We start from the raw sequence: 20,789 nt of genomic DNA, 5'->3' as shown, positions 1-20,789 counted from the left end.
TGAATAGCACAGTAGCCCCCATTCAGAGGGCAGATAAAAAAGCCCACTACACACACATACACACACATATATATGTATAAAGAAATATGAATGCCATTCAGGTGCTGTCATCCACAGTGTCCATAGTTTTCCTCCTGCACAGGAAGGCTTCCCTTGAAGGCAGATGTCTGCCAGCAGGAGCCCCAGCTGCCTCCTGTGCAGTCATTCACCCCTCACTGCTTCACCTCCCCGAGGTTGCCCGTGTTTGAACCTCTCCCAGTTCAGTCATTCCACTTGGGAACTGCCTCTGCCTTTGGGTTGTGCCTGCAGAGTGCCAAAAGCATCCCAGGCTCGTTCCTGCACTTTGGGATGGCCTTTGCTTACAACAGCACCAGGCTAGGAGAAGCTGTGGCATCTCACTGGGAACAGAGGGTTCCCAAGTGCTCCTCAGACCTTCAAGCATGGCGTACTCCCCAGTTATTATTCATGCTTTGTGTATTCCTCTGCATTGATTGTGTACTTGTCACAGATCTGCTGTCCCCTCAGTCACTCACAGCACACTGAGTGGCCATTGCTGACATCTGTTCCAGGGAGTGATGATGTGAGAGGAGCAGGGGAAACCCTTCCTGCTGGAGCTGGAGCAGGTGGCCTCAATATGAGATATCTGCCCGTTGGCTGTACAGGGAGTGGAGCTCTGGCATCCTGAGGCCACAGAGGGCCTGACTGCACTCACCTGACGCTATGGCAGCTCCAAGGTCACAGCAGCCAGGAAGCTGGCATGGACAGGTAAGGTCACCCTAATTACCTGAACACCTTCTGAGAGGATCCAGGTATGGCCTCCAGACGCTTTCTCTGTAAAGAGCTGTGCTGCTTGTTGCCCTGCACTCACTGGGGGACTGCCCTGAGGCAGCAAGCACAGAATTGTCACATTGAATGGTCAGCTGCAAGGCCAAGGGGAAAAGGAGGGGAGTAGGGGAGACTCCCACACGTCTCCTTACAGCTCCCCACTAGAAGGCAGAGAGCAGCTGGCTGAGTTAGAGGCAAACACTGTCCTTGTCTGAAGCAGCCAGAGCAAGGGGCTCACCTGCAGAGCTGCTGTTCTCTCTCCCCACCTGTGTTTGCCGTTGCAGATGTTTCAGAGTGATTTTATGCTGTTATTTCGGCATCTTTGATCCCATTTATCTGAGTCCAGTAACTCTTGATGGAGTGTCCCTGACCTCAGACAGGTTCATGTGAAACCTGTTTTGCTCTTATCTGCCAAGACTAAGGAAGCAAAGGCTAATATATGTGTTACCCCCTTGTTTTTCTGTGTGTGAAGAGAACAAAAGGGGATTCAGATTCAAACGTGAAGACCAGGTTGGTCAAAGTTCAGTGTAACCTCTGAAAAGAGGTGCCAGACTTTGGAAATTCAAATTTGGATGTGTTCCAGCTTCAGTTGGAACAGGAGGAGAGGAATAGATTTAACACAATTAGTTTGGTTCCGTCATCTTTCACTGACTCACTCGTGGGGGTTTTCTCAAGAGAAATCATGCATGGCAGGGTGCAAACAGCTGGATATTCATGTGATCATGCATGGCAGGGTGCAAACAGCTGGATTTTCATGTGATCATGCATGGCAGGGTGCAAACAGCTGGATTTTCATGTGATCATGCATGGCAGGGTGCAAACAGCTGGATTTTTGTGTTTACCCACAGCCCCAGGAAGAAAGATGCTTTTATGCCCCATTTCCAGTGTTGGTCTAAGCTCTGTTTCACGAGAACAGCTCTTACAGGAGCTGGGAGCTGTCCTGATTCATTCCCTTGACTGCCTCATACCTTAAAAGAAGCACCAAATTACATTGGAAGGTAGTTTAGCAGGTAGCAATGACAATTTGTTTGAACTTCTCACAGGTTCACTTTTCTGTATCCCAAGAGATTTCAGGGAACAACTTGAAGTCTCTCAAAGTAACTTCAAGATGTTTCCTCACTTAGCAGTGAAAGCTTTAAGCCGAGCCTACACACTCAAGGCACGCTGACCTGGAGTCCGGGGCTGCTGTCACACACCGTGCGTGTGAGGAAACAGAGGTGCTCCTTTTGCAGCACGGGGGAGTCAGTGCTGTTTGCCCACTGAAATCCCTCATCCAGAGATGCTGCCCTGCTACCCGGCAGGTCCCAGCCGGGTTCCCTCAGACCCACGAGCCGCGGTGTAAGGGCAGGAGCGGGGCTGGAGCAGCAGCCCTGGCGGGGTCTGGAACGGGAGCCGAGGCGTCTGGAGCAGGGAACGCAGGGAAGCTGGGCTGCGGGGACAGGGAGTGAGGGGTGGGGAGCACCTTGCACCTGTCTCGGGGAAACACGAGCGGGGAAATGTGGTCGCGGTGTGTGTGTAAGTCCGTGACAGTCCTCCCACCGCTGCCAAGCAAGAGTCAGGGGGCAGACGGTGGAATCGAGCCTCTTGACCGGGAGGGAGGCGCGAACTGCTCGGAGAGGGGTGGGGAGAGCCGGGGAGGGCGGGCGAGGTGCAGCCGGCTCTGAGTCAGCCCGGCCGCACGATGCGCGCCGAGGGCAGTGCCCGGCGCGGCGCCGCCGGGAGCCCGCGTCCCTTCCGTCCCTTCCCGTCCCTTCCCGTCCCTTCCCGTGCCTTCCATCCCTTCCCGTGCCTTCCCCGCCGCCCCGCGCCCCGAGTGCCCGCGGCCGCTGGCAGGGCTGCTCCGCCCTCGCCCTTCTCCTCCTCCTCCTCCTCCTCCTCCCACGCGGGGCAGGGGCAGCCCCGAGGGCGCCGGGGGGGCCGCGCCGGCAGCCGGGCCCGGCCGCACCATGTGAGGCGGCGGGGCTGCCCCCCCGGCCCGAGGCGCCCTGTCCCGCACCATGAGGGACGGGCATGCGGGGCTGCACCCACGGCGCGCACAGGCAGAGCCCGCGCGGCTCCTCCGCCTCCTGTCCTGCGTGCTCCTGGTGTGCGGCGCCGAGGTCGCGGCTCTCGCCGACTTCTCAGGTACGGGGCGGGCACCGAGCGGCGGCTCCCGGCTGCGGGGGGCTCCGGGGGGCCGCGGGCAGGGTCCGGCGGGGCTGTCAGGCCCCGCAATGCCCCGAGGGGACCGGCGCATCCCGGGCAGCGCCGGGGGCTCCGGCCGGAGCGCAGCCGCGGGTTGCCGGAGCGCTCCGTGCTCCGTAAGCCCGAGCGGGGCCGGGTCCCGGGCCTGCACCCCGGGCAGGGGCAGCGCGGGCCGGTGTGCCCCGAGGAGGCAGGGAGGGGCAGAGGGTGAAGGGCTGCCCGAGGGGCCAGGTGGGCAGGGACGCGGGGAGCGGAGCTGTCGCTGCGCGGTGGGAACGCTGGGCGTGGAGCGGCCGGGGCCTGACCAAAAGTGCGTGGAAGTCCCTGGAAAGGTTCCCACTTTCTCCTGGAGACTTGGAGTCGGGCCCTGAGGGAGCGAACAAGTGCTGCACTTCTCTCTGCTGGGAGGGGAGCCTCGGAGCCCGAGAGGGGCGGATGAGGGGAGTCCCTTCCCGGGAGCAGAGGCGCCAGCTGTCGCCCGGGAATCACAGATCTCTGGGAAGGTGCTGCATCACCGCAGGAACTGGGAAAACATCCTTGTTTCCATCAAGACGAGGAAGCAGTCTCTATTCTTTGTAACTTGTCTTTGTAACTTTCACTCCTGTAACTTTTCAGGGCACCCCGCTGCTGTTAGAAAGGCATTTAGAAAAGGGCTGTTTCTCTCCTCTCTGTATCACCCCGAGCACAGCATATTCCTGGCAGTTGGAAGCTTAAGGAGCTGCCTCTAGGACAGAAAGCAAACCTTTCCCGTATTGAACAGAGCAGAGCTTCCCAAAAGCCACTCGAGTGCCCTGGAACAAAGTTAATATATAATTAATAGCCAAGATGTGTTTTATGCATTTTAACATAGTTTGTGTGGATACAGTTCAATATGCTGCTCATGGTTCTGTAGAAACTATTTCCTCAGCAACAGAAAAATACAGTTTGTAATTTTTTTACTTGTGTCCAGCTCCACACAAGTGAGCTGAAAATTTCTAAGCAAGCAGCCATGAAATATAAAGAGCAGAACTACGTACTTGGATAAGCTACATTTCTCATATTAAATTCCTTTCACATGTAAAAGGCTTTTAAATGCTTGCTGTCTCACTCTTTGGTGGTTTTTTGTTTTGTTTTTTTTTTTTTTTTTTGCTTTACTGGTGGTTTGGGATGTTAGTTTTGGAATCACATGGTGGTTCTCCACAATAACATAAAACAAATGTTCAGATTTTCCTTTTCAACTAGCCACTGAGTTAAAACATATCCCTTTATGTAGGAAGGTTCCTTTCACCAAAGTCTGTTCATTTTGAAAAGGATGTGATTTAGATAAGGTCATCCAAGATGAATTTCAGAAGTACTGATGTCCTCAGTATTCATTGTGCACTGAGCTTTCCCTGTAGGTAGAATGACCAGACAAAAAGGCTATCTCGCCCCAGAGATCAGTATTAAACACGACATGCAGATGTTTTAGTAAATCAAATGCAGAAAAGGAAAGCAGAATTCCTACCGGACTGGGAAGCTCCCAGGCCTGAACAAATTCTGCTCCATTTCAATTATAACGTGGAGATCTAACCTAGGATGACAGAAAGGACCGAAATGTTACTGTAACCTTTAAAAGCAAAGTATGCAGAGCGTGGGGAGAAGTTTTTAGGTGCTCCAGAGGCAGGTGCTGTGTCCCAGGGCTGGCAGAGGTGAGGTGACACGCTGCTGCAGTGCCACCTCAGGCTGTTTCATGCTGTTCAAGGATGATCACACGCTCCGGGAGGGCAGCTTTGAGCGGGCTCTGGGTCGTTGCTGATTTCCCTTGTTTGCTCCCTTCCCCGGCAGGAGCAGCAGCTGATTTTCCTGAGCTCTGCTGATATCCACGGCCACAAACCTGGCCCCTTTCGAGCCTTGCAGCTGCTCTACCCCTCAGCCCAAGCTCCTTTCCTCTCTCCTCCTGTCCTGACCCCTCTGACAGCGCCCAGCGTTCCTTCCTGCGCTGCTGCCAGGCTCCAGCCCCTGCCCCCGGGGTCTCTGTGTTCCCCTGATGCCAGCCTCAGTCGCGCCAGCAGCTTCACCCTGCCCAGAGCCCGTTGGTTCACAGCAGACCTCGCTGTTTGCTGGAACAGCCCAGGGATGCTCCCTCTGGGACCGGGGGTGCTCTGCCAGGGGGGCAGGGAGCAGTGTGCAGTGAAAGGTTGTCACTACTGTTTGTAACTTTGGATTGGGGGTCTGCATCCTCTCTACTACCTACAGCTGCACGTTCTTGCTCTCATCTGTCTGGCTGGTAGCTATGAGGAAAAAACTGTCTATTTCATTGGCTTTTCTGTTAGTTTGGCTGGGGTTTTTTAAGAGAGGCATTTCTTCACTGTGCAATAACATTTTGTGGATTGCTGTTTTCTAGGGGAGAAAAATGCTCTGAAATAAGACACCAGCAGCAGTTCAAAATTCAACCCTGTGAGAACAACTCAATAGTTTCACTTACTGGAAATGAGAGTTTCTCTTATTTTGACACAAGAGTTTCTCTTATGTTGACACAGTAAAGATCTGCATAATCTATGTTTCTCTGGCAGCTTGAAGCAACAAACAAGAAATTTAAAGGTTGGAGTCAATGATCTTGCAGGTCTTTTCCAACCTTAATGATTCCACAAATCTATATTTATTAGTTCCATTAGGTGCTGAAAGTGGAGATGTGCTCTGAGGTCTGCAGTCCTCAGTGTGATTAATTTTTCAGAGTGGAATCCAAGTATTCATGCCCAAATTTAAACTGAAAGCTGGAGGTTTGGAAGGAGAGAGATTTAATCCACAGGTCTTTCCTTAGACCTTCATGAATATGAGAGTGATCCTACAACTACAGAATTTTCTTCCCCTCATGCTGTTCTTCAAAGCACACCTTTTAACTAAAATACCTCTTTATTTTCTCAGTGATCACTGGTATCTCTCACATTTTGGATCAGGTCCCATTGCGGGGGGCTGCTGTGAATTTTGCTGCTTCTCCAGTCTCTGAGCAGCCTGGGCTCCCAGGACACTCTCAGGAGAGCCACTTTTCAGGACATCAGGGCTTCAGGACACCAGGACAGCCACTTTTCAGGACATCAGGGCTTCAGGACAGCCATTTCCTCACAACTTCTCTGTGTTCAAGGGCTGGTTCCCAAAGCAGGCCAAACAAGGAGCTGGCAAACCCAGCAAACCCTCTCTCCCCAGTGTCTCACACTGTGGGTGTCCCAGCCTCTGAGAGAGAGCTGGCTTGGCTGGGATGGTGCCATTCTGTGGGACCTTCCCAAGAGCAGGGATCCTGCTCCTCATCTCCTCTGATCCCCCTATTCTCTCTCCATGCTGGCACTGGAAAAGGCCTCAGCTCTCATCCTGTCCCCACTCCTTCCCTGTCTGTGGGACCTTCCCAAGAGCAGGGATCCCTGCTCCTCATCTCCTCTGATCCCTCTATTTTCCATGCTGGCACTGGAAAAGCCTCAGCTCTCATCCTGTCCCCACTCCCTCCTTCTCACACCGTTTCCCTGTCTGCTGACAGTGAACTGAGCCCTTGTCCATCAGGAAGCAGCTCCTTCTCTCTGGCTACCCTGAGGAACATCCATTGGCCCCTTTTTTGTGCTCCTTCCTTCTTTTGCAGCTCTCCTGCTGCTCTGAGCCCAGGCTGACCTGGCCTCCCTGGCTCGCTCACCACTCGCTCTCCCTTTCTTTACCTGAGTCCCAGCCAGGTTTTCTGGGCAGCTCCCAAGCAATGTGCCTGTAACTGAAGATCAAAAATGAAGTAATTGTGATTGCATAACTGGGTGAGGAATGACTTTCTGGACGTTAACAGAAAGCAGCCACTGCTTAGGGCTAGAACCTTTTAATCTCTGTCCACTGGTGTCAAGTTTTCTGTGTTTTCGTGCAAAACAGTCCAGGCAGAACCGAGCTTGGCTTTAACTGCACAGACTTGGTGTCCCGACCCAGCCACAGAAACAAGTGGATCTAATGAAAAAGCAAACCAGTTCACCCAAACTGAAATATAACCTGCTCCTGTGACCTTTCTGCATTAAAAGTTTCCATTAAGTTCTGTGGCATTCACCCACCCCAGATTCCCCCAGGTAAAAGGAAAGCAAACAAATGCTTGGAGCAAATGCTTTGTTTGTAGTCATGTGGCAGGATCAATCACTACCAACCACAATGATGCAGAGGTTTTCCTGTTGGCTTTGTGGTGGTCAGATAAAATCCTGTACGAATTTCTTGAGTCAGTTCTGTTGACTCACTGTGGCAATTGTAGCACGTCCTTCAAGCAGGATGTTTAAAGTGCTGGAAGCAGTGATGCAATGAGGCATCTTCTCAACACTGCCTTGCCAGAGTCAAGTGTTCATTGCTTCATTTCAAGAACAGCATTTCATTTTAGAAATGTGTTTCATTTCAGTAGTGTGTGAGTTAAACCTCAAAGTCTGGTTTAAAGTTTCTCTGAGCCAAGTGGGCTCTGGGCTGGGATTTGTTCTGTGGAATAAAGAGGTGTGTGTCAGAACAGAGATTTTAGTTTAGATCATGGTGCTGAGACCCAAGGTTTTGTTTCAGGCTTTTTCCTGCACTTCTTTTTGCCTTTCTGAGGAAGTGTAACTTATGAAACCACATTTCAGGTGTGCTAATATTTTTTGTTAAATCCACTGATGAGTTAAGGGATGGTGTGATGCCCTTGGCCCTACAGATACTGGGCAATTCAGACACGAGACACAAAACTCGGGTTCCTGAGCTCCACTCCTCAGAGTCCAACACGTCTGAGTCCATCAGATCCTCACAATTTTGGGGCAGAACTCTCTCTGCTCTCCCTGGGCAGATTGCTGGCACCTGACACACCAAATGCTATTTTTATTGCAAATACACAGCGGGGATGAGCTCCCCTGTGCCTTCCTGCTCCATCTGCTGCTGACATCCCTCCCAGTAAGGCAGAGCTCCCGGTCTCACCTGCACTGGAGACTTGTTCCAGACAAATACTCAGCTTTTCTTGGAAGGGTCCCAGACAGACAAGGCACTGTCTGACCAGTCAACACTCAGCACAATTCTGTCATCTGCCAGCCATAACCTACAATTGGAACAGAAATATTTTGATGTATTACCCAGCACAGGGAAAATAGTGTCCTAAGGGAGCTGAAGAGCAGGAGGAGGCGTGGCCACGCCTTATTTGTTCAGCACTGGTGAGTCATTTAATCTGAATTTCTAGGCATTTTAAGAGTTTTGCTTCAAAGCTCTATTGTGTGCCTTCTGGCAACAAATTAAATACCAGTGAGGTTTGGCTCTTAATTTAGAATTAATTTTAAAACATCACTCACTATATAAGACCTAATTGAAAGCCTATGGTCACTGGAAGGATTCCCAAGGATTTCACTGGGCTTTGGATGAGGGTCTCAAACCCACAAATATCTGTTTGTTTTTCTTCATTGTATTTAATCTTGGATGGGAAGACAAGAATTATTCTTTCAGAATAGTTTTGCAGTTTTTAAACTTTTCATTTCTTTGGGCTAGAACTGAGTAGAGGACAAAGAAATGTTGGTGTAAAGAAAAACATCAAATCATCAGGCACTGAGAGTGAAGTGGGGACTGTATTTTTGGGGGACTAGGTTGGACTTTCTGTGCTATAAACCATCATAGCACTGCAAGTCTGTGAGCTTCCAGATTTCTGATTTTTTCTGATCTTTTCAGATTTTCTGATTTTTTTCTGAATATCAAATATAAGTGAGGGTACAAAAATGCAGAGCTTGAGTCAAAGTTGTGTTTGCAAAACAAGACCTGTGTTTTGTTTTCTGAGGTGGCAGTGAACAGCCCCTGGCTCTCCTGGGGAACATGAAGGTCCATGATCACAAATCTGAGTTCGCAGGCAAACATTTTCCTCCAGCCCCTGAGGTTCTCCTGCTTGCAGTCTTTGGGAATATTCGAAGTGTTTTGTCTTTGGGCATAAAGAGTCTCTCATTCTGTCTCCAGGAACAGTTGCTGCCCACGGAGCCTTTCTCCTGTTCCTTCTTGTGAGTGGCACTGGAAGAGGCTACTCTGTCCCCACTTCAAAGGAGGATTTTGGCAAGGGCAGAAAAGAGCTCTAAAGTGTCCCCTAAGCCATGCCTCTTGTCAGCTGCTTTAGATGGGATGGAGAAAATCTTCTTTTCTATGGGAGTAGTGCCATGTTAGGGCCCAGGACGTGTGTTTGCCCTTCTGGCTGCAGGGAGTAGCTGAGAGAAATAGAACTGGCTATAGGGTGGAGACCCAGGAGTTTGGGGATCAGGAGCAGCTGGCCTCTTCTACCTGACACAGGGAGGAAATAAAACCAGAAAGCAAGAGAGAAAACACAAGTGCATAGGGATCCCTCCAGTTTCCTCAGAAAGCCACTGGGATGCCCTAAACTCCTGGGCATCATTCCTAGGAGACAACACAAGGGAATGGGGGAGTGCAGACAGGCAGGACAGAGAACACCTGTGGGAGGATGTGAGAAACAGAAAAGGTGGGCAGGTGGTGTGTAAGGACAGGTTCATGTGCTGTGTAAGTGCAGGTTCCTGTGCTGTGTAAGGGCAGGTTCATGTGTGTAAGTGCAGGTTCATGTGCTGTGTAAGGGCAGGGTTCATGTGTGTAAGTGCAGGTTCATGTGTGTAAGGGCAGGTTCATGTGTGTAAGTGCAGGTTCATGTGCTGTGTAAGGGCAGGGTTCATGTGTGTAAGTGCAGGTTCATGTGTGTAAGTGCAGGTTCATGTGTGTAAGGGCAGGTTCATGTGCTGTGTAAGTGCAGGGTTCCTGTGCTGTGTAAGTGCAGGTTCATGTGTGCAAGGGCAGGTTCATGTGTGTAAGTGCAGGGTTCATGTGCTGTGTAAGTGCAGGGTTCATGTGTGTAAGTGCAGGTTCATGTGTGTAAGTGCAGGTTCGTGTGTGTAAGTGCATGTTCATGTGTGTAAGGGCAGGTTCATGTGCTGTATAAGTGCAGGTTCATGTGGTGTGTAAGTGCAGGGTTCATGTGTGTAAGGGCAGGTTCCTGTGCTGTGTAAGCGCAGGGTTCATGGGCTTCCCCACTCTGCAAAATGTAACTCACATAACTGCAAGGCTGAGTCCTGCAGAGAGGAAGAGGTTGAGTGGGTCCTGGAGAAACTGGGACCAAAAGGTGACAGGTCTGTTCTGTATTCATGATGCCTTGGCTGTGTTTTTCTGGGAAGAGCTCACAGCTTGGCTTCTCGTGTGTGCTGCTGCTCCCCAATAAACCCTGTTTAAACTGGGGGGTGAATGAGGCTTTGCACTCTGTTATCTGATGGCTACCTGGCCTTTTCTCTGGCCTCAGCAGAATCAAGCTCATCCTTAATGTGACCCTCAGATTTGACACACAGTGGGAATTAGATTCAGAAAGATGGTTATGTTTCATGTTATGATGCACAAGGGAGAGAGATGAAGACAGCCTCCCTAGGAAAGCATTCATGTGGATAGAACAGCTCATGGAAAATGTGACTGGTACCTCGACCACTGCTTTGATTGCCATGGCACCCCAAAAGCACCCTCCCCACTACCTTCAGCATTTTCTTCTTGCAGACTTCATCCTTGGTGTGTCAGTCAGGCCAGTGGGAGCACGCTGCTCCCTTGGGGTCAGGCTGCTGGCTCCCCAGGACAGCCATCCTGCCTCCCAGGTCACTTGCAGCACTGGGCATGGAGGCTGAATTGGAAGTGCCAGCTCAGGCTTCCATTTCCGTGGATCCTGTAGGAACTTTATTTCTTGGAGCCCTGCAGCCCTCAGTTTGAAACTGGCCATTCAGCTTAAAGGGTGTTGAGCTGAGTAAAGGAATGGCAGATGGACAGAGGTGAGGATCTCATCAGATTCATCTCCTTCAGAAATGGGCACCTGAAAAGTCTCAAGGACTGATTCTAACAAAAGCAGCAACTCTGAGTGCTCTGAAAACAAAGTAGGCATTTGGAAATGGAATGGGGTTTGTGGTCACTGTCTTATTAGTGAAACTAGATTATGCCTAGTTTTTCCAAGGAAACATCTATCCTTGCTTAAAAAATATTTAGTTAATACGAAAAAAATAGGGTGATTATATGAAAAACATTTTCCTTGCACAGAAAACCAACTTTTCATGCTATCTCTGCAGTACAAGTGCAAGTTTGAAGTTGGTAGGGTGGTAGTCACTAGAAAAGAGAGCAAGGGCTGAGAGGAACAGTGGAAAAAGGCATACTGAAAAAAATAATGCATGGAGGGAAATTAAAGCAGGCTGGTGACATGCAGGAAGGCATAAATGAAGGAATTACAGATTTTTACATTCATGTGCTGAGTAAAGCCAATTGTGCTAATTTCTGAACAGCAAGAACAGGAATCAATGCTGCTAAGTGTATTTCTTACTGATCAAAGATTGAGACGTGGAGTGTGGAAGGAGTCAAACAGAATATTGGCAAGGCACTCAGATAAAAAAGAATAAAATGATGAGGCAAGAAACATAGTGTCAGGAATTTTAGAAACACTGCAGCCAATTTGCAGACAGCCAGGTGACAGGGAATGAATGCCCAGAGATCCCTGTCCCTGGGCACAGCATGGCCTGTGGCACAGGCAGGGGACAGGGAATGAATGCCCAGAGATCCCTGTGCACACAGACCCCTGGCAGGACATGGCCTGTGGACAGAGCTGCCCTGAGAGCAGCAGAGGGTATGGCAGAGGGACTGGGGCTGAACCTCAGGAGTTCATTTCTCCTCAGTGCCTCCTTCAGAAGCCAGCAGAGAGGATACTGCTGGAGGAGTCCTGCAGTGCATCCCAAACACCAATCAATATCAGAGCCCTGCTCCTAATGGTGTTTGTAGTAGAGGTCATTAACTATTCTGCCATCACTGCATCAAGTATCTTCCTTCAGATGCACCAAGCTGCCTTGTGTATTTTTAATGAGAGTTGGCACAATTCTTCACAGAGCTGTGGGAGCTGATGGAGATTTACTGGATGGATTAGCCTTCTGGGACTGCCACAACAGTACATGTGCTATTTCTATCTGCTTTGGTCTAAAATAGATGGGTATGTCTTTAAAATGAGCTGGCAAATTCCTGTGCTAATTCAACCCAATGGAACCATACACAGGAACTGTGTTACTAAATCTGTATGTGAAGGCCCAGTTCTGAGGACCTTCACAGCTTGTGCACTGCTCAGCCCCAGCCTCTGAAGATGCTGCACTGCAAAGCTGCTGTCCTACCCAAAAGACATCACCTGAGCCAATGCTGAGATTGCTTTCAGTGTGTGCTGGGCACTGGGCTCACAGCCTGAAATGCTCTTCTCCTTGATCCTTGCATCTGGGGAGCTCAAACACATCCAAATCACAGCACAGCTGATATTCTTTAGGGAATACTGGACTGTTTTGTATACAGAACTTTCCAAATGCTCAGATTCTCTGTGCTTTTCAGCAGAAAAAAAATTAATTTGGATTTCCATACCTTCAGGTCCACTGCTACCCTTATCGTTGCTATTCACAGTGATTATGCCAGGAGCAAATGGTAAAGTATGAGAAACTATAACCCCTTAAGAATTCTTTTTCATACAAAGAAGTATCTGTTTATTCTCCTATACCAGTTGTTTTTTTTTTTTTTGTCAGTCATTTTTAAACTCATTTATCAGTTGTCCTTTTCAGTAACAAGTGATCAGTAAGGCTTTGTCCAGCTGCTCAGCCTCAGTGTTTTTCTGTGTGGTTTTCTGGTGCTATGTTTTTTGAGTTGAAGTTCTTTGTCAAGCCAGTGGATGCTGTGACTAATTTGGCTAATTCTGGAAGAAAGGATTACGCTTGGATTCTGTGCTGGTGGTTGAGTGTCAGTAAAAGATTACAATGAGTGAGTAGTCTGGCTTAGACAGACAGTTGCATGGGATGATACCTTCTGGCCTCCCAATAATGGGACCTTTTTGTGCCTGTGTGCTTTGGGCCTAACTTCTGAGCCAGTCTCTAAGGTCTCGTGCATGATTCCAGACGCAGAGCGCTCCGTACATTGCCATGAATGTGTGTCCTGGATAAATGGGAAAGTGCCTGCTGGGGCTTTCACACAGAGTGTAGAGATGTTCCTGGGACACTGCAGTAGTGCCAGGCTTTCTCATTTGGACAATTCTCAGGGTAGTCAGCTTTTTTGGTGTCGTTTCATATTGTTTTAAAGAGTGACATTGATTATTTCTGAAAAAAGAGGAACTTTAAAGCCCTCCTCATTACAGAATGACACTTGGAAAGTAACTGCTGCAGCTGAGCACCATCTCCCCCTCCACTACCTAACCCAGAAAAAATGGAAAAAAACCCCAATACTAGGTTTAAAACATTAAGTAATGTCAGATTTTTTATGGGCTCTGGTTATGATTCTCTTGCTCAGGGTAAGAAACCCCAAAACTCCCAAGTGTTCTGGTTGCCCAGCCCGAGTGAACACAGAGCCATGGCCTCACTCCATCCGTGCTCCAGCCCCCTCTGCCCTGCTCTTGGGGCAAGGGAATCTCCTTGGCCATCCAGGAGCTGCTGAAGGCTTCTCTGACCTGCAGGGGACCAGGGCTTGGAGGGCAGCTGTAGTCCAGCTCCCATATTTAAGCAGCAAAAGAAAGTTTTCCCCAAATTCCCAGCTAACTGATGGTGATGAAGTAAACACAGAAGGAGAGGGCAGGAAGAGTTCAACCCTCACAATGCCCTCTCTCTGATCACCATGGCTGTTATTACTGGCAGAGATCACACCCCATTTCCCCAGCTTTACCCTGTTGTGTGGCTGGATCTGCTCCCTCCAGGACAATGTGTTTCTGGGCAGAAGCAGTAACAATAGAGGGATGCAAGTGTCTCAAGGGGGTGAACTCTGCCAGGGGCACTGCAGCCCACACTGCCCACCCAAGGAGGAGCAGCAGCAGCTGAGGAAACTGGTGAGTGCAGGGCAGGCGGTGCCCAGCATGAGGAGAGGGGACAGGAAAGAGCCTGGGGCTTTTCAGAGAAGGGTGAGTGGAAATTGTGCCTTTGGAGGGGGAGTCCTCCCCCAGCATGGGCTGTGAGCTGCCAAGGACTGACTGCTCCACGCGTGTCTCTGTGTGCAGTCATGGAAAATGCAGCTTTACCTGCTCTGCCCTGTGAGATGAGCAGGTCAGAGACTGTGTCACCACTCCTCTTAGCAGAGAACATGAGGTTTCAGCAATTTCCATTGCTATTTTTGTCCCTTATTGTGTGCAAATACTCTCTAGTAACAGCAGAGTCATGTTTAAGCTGCTTGGAAGGCTGGAGAGCAAGATACCTTATTTTCACCAGTCCACCTAATGTCATTTTTACAAGTGAACCATATTGCTCCTACAGAATCAGAGCACGTTTTTTACAAGGACATTTTCTTGGAGGATTGAATAGTTGCAATTGTTGGAGAAAGGTGCTTAGGTGCTGGATTAGGAATTTGCAGGATCAAAGTAGCAGTTAAGATGCCAGGGAACTCATCCAAATCACAGCACAGCTGATATTCTTTAGGGAATACTGGACTGTTTTGTATACAGCACTCTTGGCCCCAAGTAACTTAAAACCTGAAGAACTGAAGTGATCCAAAGCACTGGGTGGTGGCCGTGAGGGTGTGCAGTGCCCAGAGCCCGTGCAGGGCTGCGTGCCCGGCCCCTGTGGCCCTTTATGGCCCGGGGGTGGTGCCCGGGAGGGGAGGCCCCCCTGCAGCCCTGGGCCCGGTGCAGTCACCGGGTGCGCTTGGGCATCCGGCCCATTCCCTGGCACCCCTCGGGAGCAGGCTGGCAGAGGAGGGGCTCTGGCAAGGGACTCCGCTTGTTGGTGATCTCAGTTACACAGAAAATGTAGGGGATGGCTTTGGGTGTGGGCTCGGTTATTCCTTTTAACCCCTGAGAAGCTGTGGGGATTTCCAGACCGCTCTCCTTGAGATCAGAGTGCAAATGCAGGGCATGAAATTCGTCCTGTCCCAGTCCCAGTGCTCAGCCTGGGGTCAGGGAGCTCAGCTACAGCTCTGCTCTGCTGGAAGGTGCATCTGCCTGGCTCCTGTCCTGCCTGGGCTCTAGGCAGGGAACAGCAAAGACAGCAATGGAGCAGCCCCTCCAGACTCAATAGCTGACAGGGAAGCTGGTTTCCATTGCCCACGTGCACAGCTGGAGCTGGAAAAGGTGCCAGAGAACTGGTTTGACCCATCCCTGGCAGTGTTCACAGCCAGACTGCATGGAGCTCTGAGCAATCTGCTCTAGTGGAAGGTAGCAGGGGTTGGAATTAGGAGGTCCTTAAGGAACTTTCCAACCCAAGCCATGCTATGATTACATGATTTTCCTGTCTTTTGCTTGGAGTTCTGAAGTTTCTATTTAAAAACTTTTCTGAAAATCTCTTGTCTTTGGGGAAAGTTTATGAATGGCAGAAGCGTGAAAATTAAAAGGCACATTTTACTTTAAGGGCAAATTTTAATGAATTAAAAGGAGTGGACTTTTTTTCAGTATTTCCTTTGAGAAAACTAATTTTTGTTTTAACAATACAAAAAAAAACCCCTGATTCGGCCACAACAAGAAAATGTTCCCATAAGAAAATATGAGGGGTTTTTTTATAATGGATATATATATATATCCATTATATATATATAAAAGAGTGTGTGAAACACAGCTGCCCACGAGCCAAAAGTGCAGCACATCCTTTTAACAAGACATATAAGGAATACCTTAGGCAGCTGGAATGCAAGGACCTGGCCCAGAAAACCCAGCAATGCCCTTCTGACTGCTGCAGACAAACCCTGGGACCCCGAGCAGCCAGGACTGAGCCCAGGATTGTCCCAAAAACACACACCCTGCTGCAGGGCTGCAGTGCTGGGAGGGCTCACACACACCCTGCTGCAGGGCTGCAGTGCTGCAGTGCAGGGAGGGCTCACACACACCCTGCTGCAGGGCTGCAGTGCAGGGAGGGCTCACACACACCCTGCTGCAGGGCTGCAGTGCAGGGAGGGCTCACACACACCCTGCTGCAGGGCTGCAGTGCAGGGAGGGCTCACACACACCCTGCTGCAGGGCTGCAGTGCAGGGAGGGCTCACACACACCCTGCTGCAGGGCTGCAGTGCAGGGAGGGCTCACACACACCCTGCTGCAGGGCTGCAGTGCAGGGAGGGCTCACACACACCCTGCTGCAGGGCTGCAGTGCAGGGAGGGCTCACACACACCCTGCTGCAGGGCTGCAGTGCAGGGAGGGCTCACACACACCCTGCTGCAGGGCTGCAGGGCAGGGAGGGCTCACACACACCCTGCTGCAGGGCTGCAGTGCAGGGAGGGCTCACACACACCCTGCTGCAGGGCTGCAGGGCTGGGAGGGCTCACACACACCCTGCTGCAGGGCTGCAGTGCTGGGAGGGCTCCCAGGCCCTGCCTCCAGCCCTCGTGTTCCCAGCCCAGAGTGCAGGGAGCAGTCAGGGCTGAGCCATTGCGAGAGCTGGGTGGCTGCAGGCCAGGCCTGTAACCTTGACTGCAATGCCCTTTCCGGAGACTGACTGTGGTTTTCTGATTGTCTGAGGAGCTTGCCGTTTCCTGTGCTGCTCGTAACAGGGCTGATGTTTTCAATATCCTCTAGGGTACCTCACGAAGCTGCTGCAGAACCACACGGCCCGTGCCTGCGACGGGCAGCTCCTGAGCCTGCACTGCCCCCGGCACTCCACCATCAGCGTCCAGGCAGCGTTCTACGGGCAGGACCCCCGCGTGTGCTCTGCTGCGGGGGAGCCGCCTGCAGCCAGCATGGCACGGCCCCGGGACTGCGTGGCACCCACCTCTTTGCAGGTACCACAGGCTGTAGTCGTTCTCTAGGGACTCAGTGCTTTCCTTGCCATTCCTGGGAAGGTGTTCTCAGCCCTGAATGGGACGGCTCTGCAGCGATGGCAGTTCACCACCCAAAATGCTGCAGCTGGAAGGGTTTGTGTGGACAGCAGGGATTACCATGGCATTGTGAGAGCTCTGGAGATTGCCTTCCGTGGTGATGAACCTTGCTTTGGAAACCCCACTCCTAAAGTTCCCTAAGATAGTCTGCTCCTTTCATTCAAGGGCTGGTCATGACTGAGCTGACCAGCCCTAATCCATCACACAGGCCCTCCTTGACCCCAGGGGAGGACACAAGCACTGGACAGAGCGGGGTTACAAATCCAGAATAAGACAAGATGACATGCTGGGTGGCATTAGGCTTGCTGCATGCCTGTCTTCCCTCACTGAAAAGGCACAGCAACACCTAAACAGCAAATCCCAAGATTTTCTGCAGATTCCTGCATCTCTGTGACTGCCTGATTTGTATCAGCAACTTCCTATGGCTTGTTTGCTGGGCCTGCTTCAGTATAGCTTAAAATGATTTATACTTCATCAATTATTACTTTCTGCTGCAGAGACTTTTGTAACAAGGTCTGACTTACCCTGCTGCCAAAGGTTTGTTCCATCTTAGTGAAAAATACCCAGTGTTGTTCCAAATTCAGTAAATCCTTGCAAAGATGAGTAGTCAGTGGAATCTGAACATGTTCTGTTTGTTAAACTTGTAAATGCTTTACAGAGGTTTTGATGGAGTTTGCAGTGTTTCTGTCTGTAGGGCACACGTTCCTTCTTGACATCAAGGGATGTCTGCTCCCACCAGCACTGAGCTGAAGGGCATTATGGAGTGGTTTGGCAGTAATATCCTCTCTAGAGAGAGTATTAGGGCACTTTTATCAGTACACCCCTGCTGTACTGCAGTTTCTGAGGACATTGCAGACATGACCTGTGGGCCATGTGGAAGTGCATCTCTCCACCAAGAACAGCAGGCCACATGATCCTTAATGTGATATTGCTGGCTGCAGTAAAGTGGCACCAGCTATTATTGTGGGCTTTGAGTGCCTTTGTGAGGCTCCATGGGCAGCTTTTTCCCTGGAATATGATGAACACAGCATGGGGTAACTGTTATATAAACTACCCTCACCATTTGGGCACTGGGGCTGATCAAAGGCACGAAAGCGTTTTGGCAAGTCTATGGATTTGTGGCAGATATACCAGTGCTCTGCATCTCAGGGAGCTGCAGCTCTGTTACATCCTGTACAGTGATTTCTTAGAACAGAGCAGCAGTGACCTCACCCCTCCCTGCCCTGCCCTGGCAGCGGATCTGCAGTGTGCACAGGCAGCTGCTGATGCCTGTGGCTGGAGGAAGCAGCATGGGCACCCTGAATTCCAGGGAACTCTTGTCAGAGGGCCCATGCCAGGCTGGCTCTGGCTGCAGACAGCCACTGCCCCGTGCTGCTTTGGTATCCCTGCTTGCTCCTGTGGCTGCCTGCTCTGCACAGCATCATGACAGGGCTGCTTGCATGAGGCAGGAGAAAACACAAACAGATGCACAGGAGATGATTCAGCTCAGGTGCAAACAGAAGGTGACTCAGCAGGGGACGGCTGTCTCTATTTACTAAAGATGTAACTCTGTTTCGCTGGTCCCTTCCAGAACTGCCCAATTAAGGAGGAGTTCTTTTTTTGACTTGCAACTCTGTAAAAGGAAAATTGACTGATAAAATTAGTCCTGCTGTGCTTTCCTTCCCTTTTAAACTCTTTAGAATGCATTTGATGCTGAAAACGAGTTGGATGCATGTCCTCCTCCCCTGCCCATGGGAGCTGCAAGATCACTGCCATGTGCTGCCAATGTGTGTCACTGCTGCTTGGGAGGGAAGGTTTCCAGGGATGACACAGAGACCCAGCCACTGCCAGCTCTCTCAGCCTGCAAACAGGAATGCAGCCTGTGCCACCACAGTGGGAAATTTGTGATTTGGTCTCTTGGTATCACCGAGACCTCTTCTGATGGGAAAAAAACCAAAAATTCCCATAGATTTTGAGCGAGTACCTCAAACTATCAGAATGGTTTATTACAGTTACTCCTGCTAAGAGTGGGGTGACTTGGAGATAACAAACACCCTCCTTTGTGACAGCCTGCTGTGACTTTAAGCATCATGCATGCTGTGTACAGCCACACAGACTACCCAGAAATAGCGTCAGAAAAGCCCTCCATTAACTGAGTTTTGGAGGTGGATAAGAATTTCCTAAATACTCTGCTGCATTTAAACTGGATGTTTCTAGGTGTTTGGCCTGTGACTGTGCTAAAAGCTGGGCAGGCTGGCCCTGGCAATGTGTTCCTATTTTCTGCAGCTCAGTTCCAAGAGCTCAGCTGGAGTGGGAGCACCAGTGTGAGCAGTGCAGGACTCAGTCCTTCAGCCAGACTGGGAGAGGCTCCACATAACCCTTTGTGTGGAACGCTGCTGCCCTGCTTGTGCTCTGGCCCTGCTGCCACTCCCAGGGAGGCTGCGCTCTAAGAACCAGGATACAGTGCTGGGCCAGTGAATTTGGGGTAGATATGGCCTTAGAGCAGCACTGAAAACACCCCACAAAACCAGACGAGGAGGCTGAGGACAGACTTGCACATCTGTGCTGTCCAGTCAAAGCAGTTCTGGAATCTGCTTGTGGCAAGCCAGGGGAACACCTGATCATGTGTGTCACTGCAAGCCAGAGGAAGGGTCCCTAAAGCAGGAGGCCCTACACATGGCTGACAGCTTGGGTGGCACTTGTCAATAGTCAGAGCTCTTTCAGGGGAGGATTATTTACAGACCACGTTCCAGCCCAGGAGAGCAGATCAAGCAGGGCTTAGGAAGACACCTTGTTAGCTGCTTTCCCTGGGCATTGCACTGCCCTGAATGTGCTCAGGAGTGCACCAGTGCCTCAAGTGGGACAGAGTATGGGCTCTGTGTGTTTCCCTGTGCCCTGGGCTCTGCACCAGCGAGGCTGGGGTGGCACTCAGGGCGCCTTGGCCAGCCTCCCCAGGGCCACAGGGAAAAGTGACAAACACCAGCACCAAGCTGGTGACATCCTCCTGTGCTGTGAGGAAGGTGTTCCCATAAAGCTGGCCATGGCTCCAAGCCCAGCAGAACTGTGGCCTAGATCCACTGATGCAGATGTTTCTTGCATGTTTATAGCCAAAAAGTTGTGATTTCTCTCCTGTGTAGAACAAAGTACAACTAAGTGTTTTCATTGCTTATGGCTTCATACCTTGTTGTCAAGACTATCCTTTTTGCCCATTGTTCTAGAAAGTACTGGATGAATGCCAAAACCTGAGATCCTGCCAGCTCCTTGTCAATAGTCGGGTTTTTGGGCCTGATCTGTGTCCAGGGACCACTAAATTCCTCCTTGTCTCCTTTAAATGCAAACCTAGTAAGTAATCTTTATCAGGCAAATGTGTTTTTCTGCGTGTTTTGTTGCTTGTTTTGGTTAAAATGCCACTGCACAAGGCTTTGCATAAATCCATGTGAGGTTTTGGGGCTCTTGGACTGATAACAAATTGTTCTTTCCTACTTTACCTTGTCTCTCCATTGTGTTTGCAGCCTCAGGGTGCTTGCTGCCAGGTTAATGACCAGTGCAGTTTGGCAGGGGCAGATGCCAGACATCAGACTGGAAAGGAAAAGTGTAATGGCAATTATTTTCAGTGACATAGCCATGATAGTGTCATATTAGAAAGAGCTGAGCAGCACAACCAGTGGCTTGGGCTAAGGATCCAAATGAAGAAGGTATCCTAGGAAGGAATATGCAAAAAGTACTTAAGGAGCTGGGCCCAAAGCCTTCAAAGATTCAAAACCACCTCCTGTTTATGGAATAATGGCAGGAGATACATGTGCTGACTTGGTTAGAGGCTGTTACTGTAGAATCACCTGTGCTCTGTGCAGCTGTTCCATGCTGATATGGGAAGGGACAAATCCTGCCTCAAAGGGAATCCACTTTGTAAACACGAGAAAGGGGAAGAACGATTAGGATAATCCCGCTGAGGTTTCCTTGACTGGTGGTTTTTAATCGTTCTCATTGTTGCTGTGGTATGTGAGAACAAGCTCCAGTAGCCCGGGG

At 50.4% G+C, this 20,789-nt stretch overlaps 1 protein-coding gene across 1 annotated transcript in view; it reads left to right on the top strand.

The window, feature by feature from the left end:
• The first annotated feature begins 2,484 nt into the window (after nt 1-2,484).
• The window catches only part of EVA1C (eva-1 homolog C), a 33,336-nt gene continuing 15,031 nt past the window's right edge, over nt 2,485-20,789 (top strand). The window contains exons 1-3 of the mRNA XM_071417902.1: nt 2,485-2,949; nt 16,486-16,688; nt 19,982-20,105. Coding sequence (XP_071274003.1) covers nt 2,823-2,949; nt 16,486-16,688; nt 19,982-20,105 — 454 coding nt within the window. The 5' untranslated portion in view covers nt 2,485-2,822. The remainder of the gene's footprint in view (nt 2,950-16,485; nt 16,689-19,981; nt 20,106-20,789) is intronic.

This window comes from Agelaius tricolor, unplaced genomic scaffold (genome assembly GCF_023055355.1).
Source record: "Agelaius tricolor isolate 1412-34295 unplaced genomic scaffold, bAgeTri1.0.p SCAF_71, whole genome shotgun sequence".
Lineage (NCBI taxonomy): Eukaryota > Metazoa > Chordata > Aves > Passeriformes > Icteridae > Agelaius > Agelaius tricolor.
The sequence above is the reverse complement of the archived record's forward strand: the minus strand, read 5'-3'. Positions and strand labels throughout refer to the sequence as shown.